Source organism: Lontra canadensis, unplaced genomic scaffold, assembly GCF_010015895.1.
Source record: "Lontra canadensis isolate GAN:19392208 unplaced genomic scaffold, GSC_riverotter_1.0 scaffold137, whole genome shotgun sequence".
Classification (NCBI taxonomy): domain Eukaryota; kingdom Metazoa; phylum Chordata; class Mammalia; order Carnivora; family Mustelidae; genus Lontra; species Lontra canadensis.
The window spans coordinates 3,501,154-3,520,376 of NW_022631131.1; the positions used below are offsets into that span (position 1 = coordinate 3,501,154).

Below are 19,223 nucleotides of genomic sequence, written 5' to 3' on the forward strand. Positions count from 1 at the left end.
GGAATTTCCTTTGGTTTTTATTTTTCAGTTAATGTACTAGGCAATTTGGGCTTAGGTGAATTCAGTGAATGTCACATTCCTAACCGCATTGTCACACTTCTGTATGCTTTTATAGTGATTGCAGAATTCTCAACATAAAATCTCCATTGTGTGTATAATATAGGTAGACCCATCTGTATAAAGTAATTTGACTGAAAAACTTAGTGTCCTAATTAAATAGGGGGAGAATATGACTGTCTTCTGAAGTAATGACCCAATCCTCTGAGACCAAGCTATTCTTAGATAGCATATTTTGAACCATTTCTCCTGAATGTTGTGACCCTTCCCCCCCCACCCGGCCCCCCTCTCTCTCTAAATCTAACAAGGGCAGGGGAAGCATTTCTCAACCTACTTCTCATCATCAGACAGAAAGTATTTTGCATTCAGAAACCATTTCCAGTATCAAATTCAATTTTGTCAAGTGATTAGTTGAGTTTGGTAGAGAATAATTTAAAAACACAAAGCTGGAAGTGGCCGTGGTGCTTTTGCGCTGGTGAAGAGCGGTTGCTATTCTCGAGTTGCAAGCCCTCTTCCAATGACTGCGTCACAAGGTGGATTATTGTGTTACACGTCTTTGCAGCTGTACAGACCTGCATCTGTTGACGCCATGTGTTCCTATCCCGGGCTGCTTGCAGGAAGACTTAGGAGAGTGGATGAATTGATACCTTGCCTGCCTATCAGTGCGAACGTCCTTTTATGTACATATGTTTGTAAAGCTCTTTAGCCCCCTTCAAGATGAAAGGCTCTGTATAAATAAAGCTTTCGATTTTAGTACATGTTTGTAATACATGTGGTACAGTCCTAAATATGTATTTAGCTGATAGGCACTGTTCTTGTCTATTGTACAAATATTGACTTTAAAAGTATAAATATGTATTTAACCATCAGACCAGAAAAACACTGAAGCAGTTACTTCTCAGGTAGAGATATTAATATTGTATAAACCTATATATACATATGTTTACATTCTACTACATCACTGCAGAGCATTTCATTTTTAAAAATGAAATGATAGCCTCAACCAACTAAGGCAGTTCTTGATATTCTTCTCCTTTTGAGGTGAGTCTTGATTTTTAATTTTCATGTGTTTCTCTCTCCTTCTAACTTTATATAAATATCATCTGTTGCTGTAAGACTTAAACATAGAGTCAGCTTTTATACAGTGCAAGAAATCCTTAGGCTGGTGAGCTACTTTTCCCTTAAAAAAATTTTTTTTTATTATGGTACATTAAAGTAGGGACAGTAATTTTCACGTACCTGTTACTCAGTGAAGAGACCACTCGGTGGTCTTCTCTTAGTTCCTTTTTAAACTTACATCACATTGATAATTTTATAAACACATTAAGGAGAATTTAGAAAATAGAAAAAAAAAAGACCCACACAATCCCATCTTTCCAAAAATAATTATCATCTCATTTTGCTGTTTTTTAAATTTTGTTACCCTTTCTCCCCCAACACATCTGTAGATACAGTGTTGTAACACTTACTGTGCCCTTACTATGTGCTAGATACTGTTCCAAGGCTTACCATGGATTTAATCCTTAAAACAAACGTTATAGGGGCACCTTCGTGGCTCAGTGGGTTAAGCCTCTGCCTTCAGCTTAGGTTATGATCTCAGGGTCCTGGGATTGAGTCCCACATCGGGCTCTCTACTCTGCAGGGAGCCTGCTTCCTCCTCTCTCTCTCTCTCTGCCTCTCTGCCCACTTGTGATCTCTGTCAAACAAATAAAATCTTAAAAAAAAAAAGTTATAAGAGAGGTAATTATTACCCCATTTTACTGATGAGGAAGCTGAGGCACATAGAGGTCAGTAACTTACTGAAGTGGCTAGAAAACTGAGTCTCTATTCTGTCAGAGTCAGATTCTGTGAGATTCACATTCTCCAAATCTGGCCAAATCTGGCTTCTGAGTCTCTGCCCTTAACCACCACACTGTTTTGCATCTCATGGTTACTATGGTATATAGACAAGTTTGTTAAACCTCTTCCTCAAATTTAGTATCGTATCATGGATATTTTAATATGCTATTCATAGTCTTCATAGCTATCATTTTGTAAGGCTGTACAGAATACTAATGATGACCTTATTAGCCAGTTTACTTCCCTCCAGAAGAGGGAAAAGTTTTTATCATGACATTTTTAAACTGTTTATATTAAAATATATTAGATTTACAGAAAATTACAAAGATAGTTCAGAGAGTTCCCATATAACCTAATATTAACTTCTTACATTATTCTTGCTTAAATGATCTTTGTCTGCTGAAAGAGGTGTGTTAACATATATTTAAGTGAAACCATTGATTTTTCTAATGTCGACATTTTACATAAGCATAATGTAATTATCAAAACTTAGAACTAACATTGGTACAATACTAATAAGTAAAATACAGGCTTTGTTTTGAATTTCACCAGTTTTTCTACAGATGTCCTTTTCTGTTCCAGAATACCACACTGCATTTAGGTGTCAATGACATTTATGTTTGTGTTGTATTTGACGTTCATCTTTCCATATTGTTTCCACTAACTGCAGTGGCACTAGTCTGGAACATGTTTCCTTAATTTCTCTAGTAAAGATAATTATGTGAATGATAGTTTAAAAAATAGACATACTAGCTATAAGGACAAGTTACTTAATTCCTCTATATCTTAGTTTTCTTGTGGCAATAATAACAGCTGCTTCTGAATTAATAATCTGAGCACTTTTTATGATTGGAAAAACTGAGACTGTATGAAGTTAAGTGATTGGTTCAAGATTACACAACTAGAATAAAGCTGAGATTTGGACCAAGATAGGCTGACATTCCCCAGACTAACCTCTTAACTCTTGTCAGTATTTGTCCGTATTAGTATAGTATAGCATGTGATAGATGTTCATTTAATGATAGCTATTATTCTTGCTATTTTGAAAAAATAAAATAGTTGAATGATGTTTAGGACTGTTATTCTGTGATCCCTAGAGATAAGTCATAGACAGTGTTCTAAGCCTTTGGTGTTGACTATTTTCCAAGAATCATTTAAAAAATGAAATGACTATAGAACCAGCAAATATTTATTACTCCCATATTATGTGTAGGGATCCTGCTAGGCACTGGAGGAGATGATATAATGGTTTAGGCTGGCAAGCTAAAAAACGATCCTAGGCAATATATGATTAATTACCAAATGAATTCTCTACATGAAGGTCTTAGTAGGAGATCGGAGAAGAAAGGTCACTTGAGGCTAGGCAAAGCTTTACTGGGGAAATGGAATTTGAATGAATATTTTTGGAATGGGTAAGATTTGAATAGATTGAGAGGAGAGAAAGGGGCAAATTTTGTATGTTGGAGTTAATATAATAGACTACTGTTTGGAATAGTTGATTTGTCAAATCCATAGGCATTGTTAGTTTTATATGTGGGGACATTGAAGCTCAATGAAGTTATTTTTCCAGGGTCACACAATTAGCAAGTGATAGGACCTATATACGGATCCAAGTTAGTTTGACTCCAAAGCCCATCTTTCTCCATTATGTGCCCTATTGTTCAAATAGCAATAAAATCTAAATTTCAGTATAAGTTGAGCAATAGATGCTTTATTGGATGTTTATCCATTATGCTTCCTCAAAATGGAATCTCTTCTTTAGGGACTCTGACTCTACAAAGACTGGGATAGCACTCTCCCTTCTATAATGGTACTTGTTAAAGGAGGAGGGAGGTGGTCGATGAGGAACACACTTTGGAAAGACATTGATAAAGAGTAGTGTGTTCTTGGTGCTGCTGTGTTGACACCTAATTAGAAGTCAATATTGCAAACATAATGACCTAGCCAATTGCTGAACTGACTGCCCAAGTGACACAGTTAGAGTCCCCAGGTAATAACAAAAGAAAAGAGTATTATTTGCTTGCCCAGTGCCACACAGACACAATGTTTGCATTAGCATGCAAATGCTGAAGTAGATTCTTCAAGGCTTGTTTCTAAGCTACTTCTAGCCTAGGTGGCTAAGGTTAATATATCATAAAATTTGGTGTAAAACCCAATCTTCCTAACTACAAATGCATTTAGAGGAAATAGCTTTTCCTTCCTGAGAAACAAAAGAGATGTTAGGTTAGAGGGCCACGTGGGAAAGCCGGTGTAAAATATTTCTCCCCACACAGGCATTATATTAGCCAGCTTCTTAAAAACCATGACCAAAGTTATCCCGATATTTGCAGTTTCTCTGTGCTATATTTTGGAAGATCTGTTTCTCCTTCCTTTCTGTGTCTTTAATGAGCAGATAGAGTAATACCTTATCTCAGAAGGTGATTGGATTTTTTTCTGTGTATTATATCCATTTTGATTTGTATTTGGCCAATGGTATGATATATTAAATAGCTTATATTTATCTGTGGGTGTTTCATATATATATATATATATATATATATATATATATATATATATTTCTAATGCTGAGAATCACAAATAGCTGTGTGGAAAGCTTCAACCAGCCTGATTATAGTGGATGTGCAATTGGATTGAGGAATGTGTACTCAGAGCTTATGATCACTGGCCCGGTTGAGTCTGGGTGATGCATGTGGCTTTCCAGGGACGCTGCTATTTACATCTGTTAATGGCCCTTCTTGATGGCCGGCTCCCCAATGAGGTGATATGCAGCAGCCTGGGGATGAGGGACCAAGGCTGCAGATGTGGCTGGGCTCCATTAGGCAGGACCAGGAATGCTCGTTCATCTGGTAGGCTTTGTGTTTGGGAATGAGTGGAGGGGGTGGGAGTGTGGGGGGAAGCCAGAAAGAAATGGGGGGGAAAAAGAATGGAAAACATTACTTATCCGGGTATAGGGAAACAGACAGGCAGGCATGAAAAACTGCTGCTGTAACTGGGGTGTGAGTGAATAGAATAGAAATGGAACTAGCAAATAAACAAGTAGAAGGATTGACTAGATCTCATATAGAAGGGGATTAAAAGAAGAGAGGGCTGGGAGGGTTTGGGAAGAGACATGTCACCCCTGCCTTCTGAGTCAACATCATTTATTTTGTGGCTGGACAGATGCTCCTGAACAGAGAGTAGAGATTTACATATAGCGTTCCTTGCGTGCTTTGGTTTTCTGGTGCTGGGAGAAAGTGGCAAGATTTGCTTACAAGCATGCAGTGTTGAGCTCTAGTGAATTCTTGCAGAAATGGAAGATAACTAAAGCAAGCCGGTCAAGAATGCTGCTATTACTCCTGTCAAATGCTAGAGAATAGTAAAAGGATCCAGGATCACAAAAGTGGTATAGTTCATGACAGGTGATTCTCTTTCTGCTCTCCTCACATGTGTAAGAAGTTTCTCAGACAGACTTTCAGAGAAGATGGAGCTAGTGTCTTAGTAGACAGGGTAGGAAGTCAGGGAGTTTTGATTTAATCCCCTGCACCATGGCATTCTTCCACATGTATTTTGAGTGCATTTAGACTTGGTTTTTCCATCTTTAAGCAGATTGAAACAGCTGGGCAATACATGGTAAACCAGCTAGTCTCACCAAAACCCAGGGAAGTATGCTAGAATGTATGTTTTAGTTTCCCCAGGAAACTTGGCTCTTCACCACTACATATCTTTACAGGAAGGCTATGTTTAAGGTATAGTCTGATACCCTCAAGGAACTTGAAAAAAAATTCTGCATGTAAGAAGCTTCTATTTATTTGTTTCTCTGGTGCCTTTGCAGATTGGCATGGTAGCTTGGAAAATGACCCTTAAAAGTCCTGAATACCCAGAAGGCCGAGATATCATTGTTATTGGCAATGACATCACATACCGAATTGGGTCCTTTGGGCCCCAGGAGGATTTTCTCTTTCTCCGAGCTTCTGAGCTTGCCAGGGCCGAGGGTATCCCACGCATCTTTGTGGCAGCCAACAGTGGAGCAAGAATTGGCCTGGCAGAGGAAATTCGTCATATGTTTCACGTGGCCTGGGTAGATCCGGAGGATCCTTACAAGGTACAGACTAAGCAAAGATAAAACTTCAAGACAATGTATGGTTCTCTCGCTCTATGTGTATGTGTGTCTACACAACTAAAGAGGTTGGGGAAGAGGTAGAGGTTTCAGTTCAAAAGTCAACAGTTACAAGTGAGCCGTAACCATGTTGGAGACAAATTGTCTTTCAGTATATTCACCTGGTTTTTTCCCTCCAGCTTTGAAATAGATTGCTGTTTCTTGGGTTGAACACTAGAGGAGATAGATATGCATTCAGCATGAGACATGCTAAGCCAGGAATATCTATCTTTAAACCTTTCCACTGGGGCTTCCAGGACTTATGGTCAGTCATTTACAAAAGCCCTTGTATCCTCAGCTTCTTCTCTGATTGTTCTCTACTTGAAATCTGCCTGTCCTCTGAAGACACTGCTTTCCCTGTAGCCCTCTTACAGAGTGACTGATCTCTCTCTCCTCTCTTTCCCTTGTCTCGCTGAGCCTGCAGAGGAAAGAGGGGCTTCTTTGTGCCTTATTGCTACTTCCATACCCTTCTCTCCCACCTTTCCCTCTGAAAAATGCCCATCTTTGAGTCTCATGTCATCAGACTATGCCACACCACCACTTATCAGAGAGGTCCCCACCACTTTGGTCACTCCTTCTCATTCTTTGCATGTTTCAGTTGCCGGCATATTGTCACTCACTCCCGTACAACGAGCCCTATTATAATTCTTGGTGACTTCTGTATCCATATACATGATCCATCCCATAATCCAGCCTCGTAAATCCTTGACTTCCTGTCCTCCACCCCAGCTGAATCTCTTCTTCCCCATGATCTTAATTTCAGCCATACCTTTCTTTGCCACCCCTCCATCCTCCTTTCATCCTCAGCTTACATTCTATGGTCAGTCATAGGTTAATCACTATAATTGTATAATTACCACCTTCCCTACACCCTCAACTCCTTTGGTTCTTTCCTCTTTCTGCTTACTCTGTCTCTTTACAAAAACCTTGTTTAAATCCAATATTCTCCATCAACTCACATACGTGAACCTGCATAGCTGAACGCTGATAGAAATATCCAGTGCTATAGACTGGTCTTACTTTAAATTCATTTGCGAACCTCCTGAATGACAATTTCACATCTTCTCCTCTCTCCTTCAACTTCCAAAACCCTCTTGCCCCATCCTCCCTTAGCGGACGAACTTGCTCTTTAATTCACTGAGGAAAGAGAAGGAACGAGAAACGAGAAGAGAGCATCTACAAGCTCCCACATGTCTGCATCTGTGCCTTTATTCTCTGCCATCTCCCCTGTACTTTGGATGAACAGTCCCTGCTCCAATCTAAGGCCAGTCACTCCTTTTATACACTTAACCCTTTCCTTCTTACATCCTCATTTTTTTTCCCTCTACTGACTCTACCCCGTTAGTTCACAAATACTTAGCCCTCCATTCACTATCCTTATTGACAGCAAAGCTTCTTAAAAGCATTGTCTCTTCCTGCTCTCTCCAGATACTCTGTTCCCATTCCTTTGGAACCCACTTCAGTTAGGCTCGCACCCTCACCAGCCCACTGTAGCTGCTTTGTCAGGGTCACTGTGAGTTCCACACTATGAAATTTTGTCTGGACTCTCAGTCTTCATCTGAGTTTTTCAGTGTCTTAGTAGCCTTTGACACAGTTGATCATTTCTTCATCCTTGAAATACTTTCTCCTCTTGGCTTCTAGGACCCCAGAGTCTCCTTTTTTATCTTCCTAACTGCTCCTTACCCGTTTCCTTCACTGAGACATCTTTCAAATGTAAGAGTGTTTCAGGGGATGATGGAAATATTCTATATTTTGATTGTGGTGGTGATTTCCCAAGCATCTATATTCGTCAGAACTCATCACACTACAGTACTTAAGATCAGTGAATTTTATTGCATGTAAATTATACTTCAGTAGAATTCATATTAAAAGTGTATGGAAATCATTGGTGACTGTGTTTCTTTCGGGGGTGATGGAAATGCCCTAGAATCAGAGAGTGGTGATGGTTGCACAACATCAGAATATAACAAAAACTACTGAATTGTTCATTTTTAAATGGCCAGTTTTGGGGCATCTGGCTGGCTTAGTTGGTGGGGCATATGACTCTTGATCTCAGGGTCATGAGTTCAAGCCCCACATTAGGTGTAGAGCTTACTAAAAAAAATATGACCAGTTTTATGTTACATGAATTTTAAGCCAAGGTCCTACATAGCCTGGCCTTCCAGTGCCACCCTTCCCTCTTGCTGCGGACAGTCCCATTCCATGCTAGCTCTACAGGCCTGCTTACTCTTTCTGGAACTTCATGAGACACACTCCTGTCTCCATGCTTCTGCACCTACAGCTCCTTCTGCCTAGAATTCCGAACCCCAGCCCCGTCCTGATAGCCTCATGTTTTGTTTCTTCTGTTCTTCAAGGCCTTACTCAAATGCCACTTTCAATGAAGGCTTCCCTGGGCTCTCCTTCCTAAAGGTTCAACTCTTGCAACACTCTTTTTTCTTTTCCTTAACCATTATTCTCATTAATAGTATATGTTTTATGTATTGGTATATTTTCCGTCTCTCTCACTGGAACGTAAGTTCCACAAGGCCAGGAAATTTTGTCTGTTTTGTTCATCCCTGTTTTTCCAGTGCCTAGAACAGTACCTTGCCCATAAGAGGTCCTCTGTAAAGACATGGTAACTGACATACTAATGATCCTCAGCACTACAAGATTCTTGTCAGAAGTCATACAAATTCAGTGGCAGATTCATGTCTCTTCCATGTTGTGCTCACTATGGGTGAAAATCATTGAGTCGAACACTGGCCTAATTTCTCACAGTATTTAAAACGTCTTCCTCTGCTTACTTTATTATTTTTTTTTGACTGCATGACTAATTCACGTAAGTTAAACACATGTATTCTATAACCCTACCTTGTGAGTGTGTGATGTATATGCAAAAGTAAATAATTATGAAAAGTTAGTGTGATTTTTTAAATGTAAATAGGAATTATGAGTTTACTGAAAACAGCAAAAGGCATGAATTCAGTGTTCACTGGTGATTATCACTGCATAGAGTTCTGATTTTAATATTACCTTTCCGGTTTTGTGATCCTTTCAATGATCTCTTACCCATTTATATTTTGATGGAACTATGGATTTGAGAAAGTAAGGAATAGTAATCCACACAGTTCTTTAATTTTGTGCTGATGTCTTTAATAGAGGTGTCACAAAAGATCGGAAAATGACCCTTTAACCCTGATGAAAATGAAATGGATGGAATATACTTGCAGTTGTAGCTACAAGATATCTTGTTTTAAGGATAGTCAGTGACTAGAGAAATAAGAACTTTCCACCTTTCAAAGGAGGACTATCTATGCTGGTATTCTGTTAGTCAGTAACTTAAAGAAGTGATGTGGCAATTTTTTTTTTTTTTTAGTTTTATTTTTTATTATTACTATTGTGTTTTTTTTAGCCATGTGGCAATTTAAAGTTAGCTTTGGAGCTGTGTTGTGCATGCTCTGCTGTGTCTTCTGGTTATGTGCTGATGGCAAATAATGAGTTAAAAACTGTTTGTGCTTCACAGGGATACAAATATTTATATCTGACCCCTCAGGATTATAAGAGAGTCAGTGCTCTCAACTCTGTCCATTGTGAACATGTAGAGGACGAAGGAGAATCCAGGTAGGTATATATGTCATAGAATAATTTGGCCATGGATTAGAGAAAGGAGAATATGATCATTTCTTCCTCACTGTCCTGCTGATCATGACCTTGAAGAGCAATCCAGATTACTTGTTATGTAATCAGGGAGTCTTAAGTTTGAATTGTAGCTCTACCACTCAGTAGCTGAAAGAACTTATTGATTGATGGGAGGTTTTTAAATTATGTTTAAAATATTTCTTCATTTTAGAAAAAAAGTTGGAACTTGTAAATAATTATGAAGAAGAAATAAAAATCAGCTATAATCCTACCGAGATAGTAATTTTTTTTTGAAGGTTTATTTATTATTTTAGAGAGAGAGGGTGAAAATGTGAGCAGGGGGGAGGAGCAGAAGGAGAAGGAGAAAGAGAAAATCTCCAGCAGAGTCCCCATTAAGCACTTTGCTCCACATGGGGGCTTGATCTCATAACCCTGAGATCATAACCTGAGCTGAAATCAAGAGTCGGACTCAACCATGTGAGCCACCCAGGCACCCGGAGAGATAACTACTATTAATGTATATTATATTCTTCCTGCCTTTTCTGTGTATATATGCCTCCTTTCTACATAATCAGAATCATAATGGAAAAACTCTTTTGTAATTTGTTCTTTTCACTAAAAACTATTTTGGGGGAAATTTTGTTTATTATTAAAATACTACATAAGAATATGATATTTAATGGCTTCATAATAATTTATCAAAATAAATATATATTTTTTGAACATTCAGTCTGTTCCCATTATTTACTGCTACATTCCTGGGCTAAATGTTTTTTTTTGTTGTTGTTTTTGTTTTGTTTTTTAAAGATTCTTGTTTATTTATTTGACAGAGATCACAAGCAAGCAGAGAGGCAGGCGGGGGTGGGGGTGGGGAGTATGCTCCCTACTGAGCAGAGAGCCTGATGTCGGGCTTGACCCCAGGACCCTGATCATGACCTGAGCCAAAGGCAGAGGCTTAACCCACTGGGCCACCCAGGTGCCCCTAAATGTTTTTTTTTTATAAAAACTTTTAGGAATATCTCTCATTATTCCCTTTGGACTAATTTCTAAAAGTGGAATTACTGGCTAAAAATAATGGCTGTTTTAAATATATTTTTGATAAATTCAAATTGCCCAAGATCTGCAGTCCCACCAGAAATATCTGATAGTTTGTTCTTCCCCTTTAATTTTCTGTACCCTTGTCAATATTGATTTTGTCAATTAATAAAATAAGATTAAAAGAGCAATTATTATTATTATTTTTTTAATTTGACAGAGAGAGATCACGAGTAGGCACAGAGACAGGCAGAGAGAAGGTGAAGCAGGTTCCCTGCTGAGCAGAGAGCCCAATGTGGGGCCTGATCCCAGGACCCTGGGATCACAACCTGAGTCGAAGGCAGAGGCTTTAACCCACTAAGCCACCCAGGTGCCCCTATTTTAATTATTCAAATGGGGCAGATTTCCCCACATTGTTAATTTTTTCCCCGTGTTTTACTAGCTATTTTTATCTTTTTACATTAGGCTCATTTTTTTAATAACCAAAAACTTTCCATAATGATTTTAATTCAAATTACATTACATTTATCAATTAATTTAGGAAGATCTAAATCTTCAAAACATTAACTCTTGCCAGCAAGAAACACGGTATATGTTTTTCCATTTATTGAGGTGTATCTTTTAAAGTTTTGTGCTCTTTTTCATATAGGTTATGCCAGAAGTTCCCAGTCTTTCTTGATTCATAACACCCTTGCTGACTCAGTAATGGTTTCATAGCACCTTTGGGCAAAAAGATATATCCAGTATTTCTGTTTATTAAGTAGTCAGACCCAAACAACTTCATAAGTACTTATACTCTAACAATAATTATTTGGGAGGTATCATATACATAAATGAAAAGGTTTTTTTTTAAATTTTTAAATAATTACAATTACTTACTAACGGGATATCTGCATCTATACGAAATCTCAAGACTTGGATTAATCTTGGATGTAGCCACCCTTATTTCTTGTTCTGCATTGATTTTTTGTGCAGAACTTGTTTTTTTTTTTCCCACAGAAACTGAAAACCCAGCTTTGCAAAGATAGAACATTGTCAAAGGAATGTAGTATTATCTAATGTTTAATTATGAACTACCTAAATCTAGTAGTTCACCTGGAATGCAACGGGTACTCCATATCATAGTATTTCTCTCAGGTATTTAAAATATCCCGCAGTGCCTCTGGCAGTTCACCATGACACCAGAGGCACCGTGATGCACCATGTGGGTATAATGAGGTTTTGCCATTTTTTAAATGTTTATTCCTAAATATTTTGCACATTTTCTTGCTGTTCTGAATGGGATTCCCCCTCCCCATTGTATGTTTTAACTCTTTATAACTGATATTTTAAAAAACTGTTAATTTGTGGGGCGCCTGGCTGGCTCAGTGCATTAAGCGTCTGCCTTCAGCTCAGGTCATGATCCGGGAGTCAGGATCAAGCCCCGCATTGGGCTCCCCATCAGCAAGGAGTCTCCTCCTCCCTCTACTTTCCCTTGTCTCATGCTCTCTCTCTCAAATAAATAAATAAAATCTTTTAAAAAAATATTGATTTTGCATATTGCTTTTGTTAAATTAGCAAGTCATTTTTCTTCTCTTAGCTACAGTTTCCTCATCTGTAAAAGAAGATCAAGTAAATTAATATATGTAAAACCCTTAGCACAGGACTGAGTACATAGTAAGCAGTGAAAATCCTGGCCACTATTACCTGTAATGAGAGGACATTACCTATCACACTGGATTGCTGTGAGGATCAAAAATCATATGTATTTATGGATGTGTTTTGTTAATTGTATTAAACTATACAAAGATTTTTATTCTTTTTCATGTAATACAAAGGGAGAAGAAGCCACTTAAGTCATGAATCCCTGTGAAGCACTATGTAGTCCTTAGGAGGGAAAAGATCTGCTTTGCAGGAAAGGCTGACTGGACCCAGGAGTGTTTGTGACTGCATGGCATGTGAGCCTTCCAGAAAGGACACATTAAGCCCCCCTCCAATTATTGTGGCTTATTAACCCCTTAAGGGAGATTAGCCCTACCTGCAACATACCTCTAGAATTTAGAGCCTAGATACAGAGCAAAAGGAAGAATTGGAGAATTCCTAGGAGAGGCTAAAAATAGAAATGCAAGGGAATCTGGGAAGTAAAGATGCAAAGCCAGAGGCCAAGAGCAAGGGCAAAGGGAAGGATTTGGTAGAAGGTTAGAAGTAAAGAAAGAAGGAAACAGAGAAATATAAGCGCAAAAAAGCAGTTTAAGAGCCACCGTGGGATATTTATTTATTATTTCAATTTATTAAAGTATGCCCAGTGCCAAGCTTTCTGGATACACACAGAACAGTAAATAATATATGCCCATCTCTACTTCCAACTTTGTATTTTTCCTTTCTTTTATTAGTTGCATTCCCCATCTCCCCTTTCCCATTATTAGCTATCACTCCAAATCCCCTGCCAAGAAGACAGATGAGTGGCTCCCACTGGATCCACAGGATGCTTTCTGGACAACTTGGCCAGTATTTCATTTCCACACACATTCCACTTGCCCCTCCAGAACACTCGAGCCAGGACCCCTCCGTGTATGCACATGATATTTATGAAAGAGCAGGAATGGGCATGTACTGTTTTGATCTTACCCTTAGTCCTGTCTTGAAAAGAGAAAGGATTTTTTGACTTGAGAAATTGGGCTGAGCATTCTTACTCGGCCTCTGAATTTTTTTTTTTTATTCCTTTGTAACATTTATCTAAAATTGTTGATTTGATGGCTACTGTTGATTATGGAGAGATCTACATTGACCCCACTTTTAAGAAACTTGTTCTAGAAAGTAAGACAGGGCCTCTAAAATCGGAGCGCCATCTATGTGTCAAGCCCTTTCTTTGTTGCTTTAATTTAACTCTCATGTCAACCCTTAGAGGTAGACATTATCTCCATTTTACAGAAGTTACTATTATCTCCAGAGTTACATGGCTGCATGTGTCAGAGCAGGGATTTAAGCCTGTCTACTTAATTTCAGATTTTGCTCTTTCTGCTATACTATATTGCTTCCAGCAAGAATAGGCACCAAGCTAAGGAGGAAAGATACATGAATGAAAAGTATAAGAAGAGTATATAAGAGCACTGGCTTTAAATAAGCTTGCAGGTTGCTTTTAGCAGCCTTTGAATGGCTATTATTATTTTTAATGGATTGTTATTTTTGTGTTTAACCTTTATAATTTGGCGTGGCTGTATCCATTAGGTACAAGATAACTGATATTATTGGGAAGGAAGAGGGACTTGGAGCAGAGAACCTTCGAGGCTCTGGAATGATTGCTGGAGAATCCTCATTGGCCTATGATGAGATCATCACCATCAGCCTGGTAAATCTTAACAGAATATGACCTTTTTGAAGGACCGACTGTGTGACTAGAAGTTATTTTTGTCCCATCTCTGCTATTCAGTCCCAAATGAGAACATTTCTTAAAAATTATATATCTACAATTTGATTTTCACTGTGCATCCTGATGTAAATGATTGAATATCCCGGATAAACCTAGCACCTCATTTTAGCCTTTAGTTTAACTTTTTTCTCTAAGCATTCTAACAGAGCTATAACAGCTTGAATTTCTTTTTTTTTAACTAATTTTCCTTGTTCTTACCTCTAGTGTAGATGCCAAGCATCTGTGAAACAGGCAAATGTATAAGAGAAGTAAAGAGCCTATGAACCTTTAAGGGTCTAATATTTGAATCATTCATCGAATTCTGTACCATCTTTTCTTTGACCAGGGAATTGTGAGGCTTAATATTGTTAATCAAACTTCACAGAAAGCAGTATTTTTTTTTTCTGTTAATGTGGATTTTATACATCTGTGCCTTAGTTCTTACAGCTGGGGAGGGACATAAATATGTGATATGTAGAATTTATTCTTTTCTTTCTCTCTTTCTTTTTTTCTTTTTTCTTTTTTTTTTTTTTTTTTTTTTTGAATTTATTCTTTTTGAAGGTTACATGCCGGGCCATTGGGATTGGGGCTTACCTTGTCCGGCTGGGACAGAGAACCATCCAGGTTGAAAATTCTCACTTAATTCTGACTGGAGCTGGGGCCCTCAACAAAGTAAGTTTCTAGGGTCTGGGAGAAGTATGTGAAGCTGTTTGGAGATGATTGTGAATTCTTAATTCAAGACCCTGATTGAGGAGAAGCCATTCAGGCCATGCCTCCCTCAATCTGTTTCCCTCTCCCTCCATCTTTCCTGCCTGTCACCTTGCTTACCTATTCATTCATTCGTTTGTTGTATTCAGCAAATATTTTAAGGACCTGCTGTGTGCCAGGCACTGTTCCAAGCCCTTTGGGTATGTTCATGAACAAACCATATAGAACTCATGCTGTGAAGGATTTACATTCCTAGTGTCTTTCTAGAAAGAGAATTGAATGCTTTTTTTTTCTGCTCTCCTTCCCTTTTTCTCATCTATGAATAAGTGAAGAGATCTCTTCCCAGATGCGGAGCTCTCTCTGAAACATCTTCTGAACGTATTGACAATATCAAGTTTTAATGTTCTGAGAAATTTGTGAATGTACCTCTTAAAAAGGACAGTTAACAGTGGTCCATTGTACATAGAGGAAGTAATTGGTAAATATTGAATGGAGAGATGGGTGGACAGATGCTTGGATGGATTGCTGGAAAAGAGTATGACAGAGATTTATCATTCCCGAAGAAGAAATTCTTGTGCAAGATGCCTGGGTGGCTCAGTCAGTTGGGTGTCTGACTCTTGATTTTGGCTTGGATCCTGATCTTGGGGTTGTGGGATCAAGCCCTGCATCAGGCTCTGTGCTCATCGGGGAGTCTGCTTGAGGTTTCTCTCTCCTTCTGCCCCTCTCCCCCATGCTCACCGTCTTTCTCTTCCTCCTCTCTCTCTCAAAATAAATCCTAAGAAAGGGAGGTGGGAGGGAGGAGGAAGGAAAGAAAGAAGGAAGGAAGGAAGGAAAGAAATTCTTGTGCCTTTTCAATCCAAGCTCACTGGGGCTTTTCCAAGGCGGGGGGAAGGAAAAAAAGTTTGTGAGGTCACTGCTTGTAAGAGTGAAAACTATCTAAGAATACCTGGGTGTACAAAAGGCGATGTAGTTCTGATTTCTCTGCAGACATAGAAAAATTATTTTCTGTCCAGAGCCAGGAATATGTAATAGTCTAGGACCGGCTGGCTCACCTTGTACAACTAATGTAACCTCTCAGCTCCTCTGCTTTCTTTGTCTGTCAAAGGGGGGTGATAATTTACACACTTAAATGATATGGTGGACATCAAATGGGAAAACATGAGTGTTGCTCCTCTTTACAACTTCAGTTCCCTATTCGTCTTTCTTACATGATTTGCTGATTTATCTTGAGTTATATGCACGCTGAATTATATCAGATACCGGGTTTACTAGACTTGCACAGACTTTATCAAGCCTTGACTTTCCAGGGGAAAGATAGGAATCAAATGTCCTGTTATCTCCTTTTTGAAAAGCTGATATATCCACTGGTCCAGTTAGCTTTTGGAGCTGTCAGAAATGAGAATCGTTTGATGTGATCAGTTTGCTCTCTACATTCATATGAGGTCTGTATCCTCCTCTGGCTTGCTTTTCCTTCCAAGTAAAGGCAAAAGCAGAGCTAACCAATGGCAAACTTGGATACCCCGCTCCCTTTTTGGAAAGTGGCTTAGAAATAAAGATTGGGAACTGCCACTACTGAAGGAGACTGTTGCTGTGGGAGTAACTGCTGAGAATCTTAATTTTTTTTTTTTTAAGTTGCTCTTTTGGATACTTTCTTAGGATGAGATATTGATGACTATAGAAAAGAATTGTAGGTGTGATTATCTGTAAGGGTAGAATCTTAAAAAGACACATATATTCCCTTAATGTTCCCATCCTTTCCCCTTAGCAAAGAGCTAATTTCTGAAATGTATTTCATTACGTTTTCTTATTTTCTTCCTAATAATATGTTATACGCAAAGAATAATACAAAAAGCAAAGGTGTTTTTGCTCCTGCTGGGGGTTTTTGTTTGGTTGGTTTTGGTTTTTGCCTAAAAACTTGCTAGTTGCATTCCATTTGTGCCATAAAGAAAGCACTAGGGAATTTTTCTTAAAATCTGGTTGAATTGTTCTGATCAGATTTATTATGTTCCCCCCTCTTTGTAGCCTGCAGGGCTGCTTGTTGAAGGAGAAGTGTAGTTGCAGGGGAAAAGACGGGGAAAGCTGCAGCCGTAACTTACCAGACAATGCTCCTTTTCAGAAGGATGTGATCATTTGTAGCTGAAGGGAGAGATCAAGTTATAGAGGTTACCTAATCCTGCCCTGCCTGCTTCACTGTCTTCATGTCCATGCCTCTTAAGTACACAGACATGTTGTTGGAAGACACCCGATTTCATGCAAATTCATTCAGAATGTCCTGTGTGCCCCTTTGCCTATCCAGGATGAAAAAGGACACTATACGGAAGCTGCACACTTAGATTGCTTCCTCCGACTCACTCCTTTTGCATGTTCTGTCTTTGTGTATAAGTGGTGCTTTTCGACATCTCTGTTTGCCTTTCTTTCTGTAGGAATCTGTCTCTGTGGGTGTGTGCGGGTCACTTTGAGGGCGAGTCTCTTCCTGGGTGAGTGCTGGTGTGTCTCTCTTTGTGTCTGTATCTTGCTTCTAGATCCCTCTCTTTCTCTGTATGCCTCCCTGAGTATCCATGTGTGAGGAAGTCTTTGTGTCTGAAAACACTGTAGAGCCTCCTTAAGCCTTGACCATTTTGCTCGGGTGTGTGTGTACCTGTGCAAAGTGGAAATGTAGGTGGTATATGCAAGCTTTGAGACTAAACATTTGACCCCCACCTTTTTGAGTCTTCATCCTTTATGTTAAACATTGGGGTGAAGAATAGGAAGGGAGGGGGTGTGCAGAGGTTGTAGGAAAAAAGAAATCTGTGTGTGCAAGTGCCGATCCCGTTGACCCCTTTGAAAATTGAAATAATGATAATGCGCGTCTCCTGACTGCATCAAAGTATCAGCACATCAAAAGCCAGGAGGCATGAAATGCAAATGATAAAGTGAAAGCAGATGGATTGTGCATGATCGCCTGATGCCCAATGAATTTTAAAAGGTGCCGGTTTGCAAGGGGGGGTATGGTGGGGGTTGGGGGTGGGGGGACTGAAATAAACACGTTATCCCTGCAATTTTTTTTTGTTCTTGACGCTCACTCCTGACAATATTTTTTCACACTTGAGTGAACACCCACTCCATCTCTCTCTCCCTTTCTCCCTCTCTCTTTCTCTCTTTCTCTCTCCTCTCCAAATCCCCCCCCCCCCCGCCCCCAGCTCTTACACGTCTCAGGTCATGTCGCTGCAGCTCCGGTGGAAATAATAAGATATAAACCACGAGGTTGTTATTTGCATAGAAATAGCATGGAGCCCCAGGCAGCAAGGGAGAAGGACATAGGGATCATTTGTCTAAAATTTTAATGAAAACTTTTGCTGAGGCAGAGATTTTTTTGGAACTTTCTTTCTCCCTGCTTTTCTCCTCCCCTCCCCACCCCACCCCCAAGCCCCATCACTGATTTGACTTAACATGGTTCAATTTAAAGAGAAAGGGTTGACATACCACCTATCATATTCCTGTAATACAGCAACATGTAAATTGTTTGTTCCTTTAATAGATATGAAGCTGGAGAGACACACATTCCCAACTTAATACATTGCATGTATGCGTCAAGCTTTTATGGCCACACTCCATCTCAGTGCACACGTGATGTTGCCTGTCGTTAGCCGACCTGTTTTTAATTAGTTTAGACCTTCCTACCTTTTGCTTCCAAAGACTCTTACTTTTTAAAGGTTTTCTCTTTGTAGCCAACAGTAGTAACCTGCAAATAAAAAATAATATTCTGACAGTTTCCTGTTTTTTTTTTTTACTTTCAGTGGTTTTACTGTACATTTACACATTTTATTCAGGGGCACCATCCTTTGCCGCTGTGTCTTTTGTTCCAAAACCAGAAATTGCTTCCTGCATTTGTATTTTTATCCCTTTACCCTTGTTACCTCAGGATTTGTATAATCTCTTTCCTTGTCTGTCTTGCTCTCTGTTGCCCATAGTTATTTGTAAAACATTGAGAATATTACCAAGTTGAGAAGTGCGGTATCTGGGTTTTCTTAAGTGCCGCAGAAGCAGATTTGCCATTTAAACTAAAGGCAGTGGGCTGGTCATTAGAAGCAGTCTGGATGACTTTATTTGAAACTTAAAATCAAGAACATGAGTCCAGGTCCTTGTGACCTTCTGGGGTGAGCTAGTGGTGTCAGGGCTGTTTTACAGATGGGAAGACTAAAACAGAGGTAAAGTGACTTGGTTCCATTGGCAGAGATTGAATCAGCATGAGAACATGAATTTCCATGTCCCCCCAAGTTTCATTCAAGATGGGCTCAGTCCCCTGTGTTTAGTGTCCACAAAGCCTGAGAAGAGAAGATGGTCTGGTCATTTTCCTTTTTGTGCAAATGTCATGAGCATGATGACCTAACTAAGAGAAGCTTCCAAGGGTCTGCTATGTCATGTCACCTAAGGTAGAAGATCATGGGTTTCTAGCTCTACAAA

At 39.2% G+C, this 19,223-nt stretch overlaps 1 protein-coding gene across 2 annotated transcripts in view; it reads left to right on the forward strand.

Annotated features, from left to right (window-relative positions):
- The window catches only part of ACACA (acetyl-CoA carboxylase alpha), a 202,836-nt gene that overhangs the window by 121,025 nt on the left and 62,588 nt on the right, over positions 1-19,223 (forward strand). For both annotated transcript variants that reach the window (XM_032843244.1, XM_032843243.1), the window contains exons 37-40: positions 5,708-5,977; positions 9,534-9,631; positions 13,892-14,012; positions 14,634-14,744. In XM_032843244.1, coding sequence (XP_032699135.1) covers positions 5,708-5,977; positions 9,534-9,631; positions 13,892-14,012; positions 14,634-14,744 — 600 coding nt within the window. The remainder of the gene's footprint in view (positions 1-5,707; positions 5,978-9,533; positions 9,632-13,891; positions 14,013-14,633; positions 14,745-19,223) is intronic.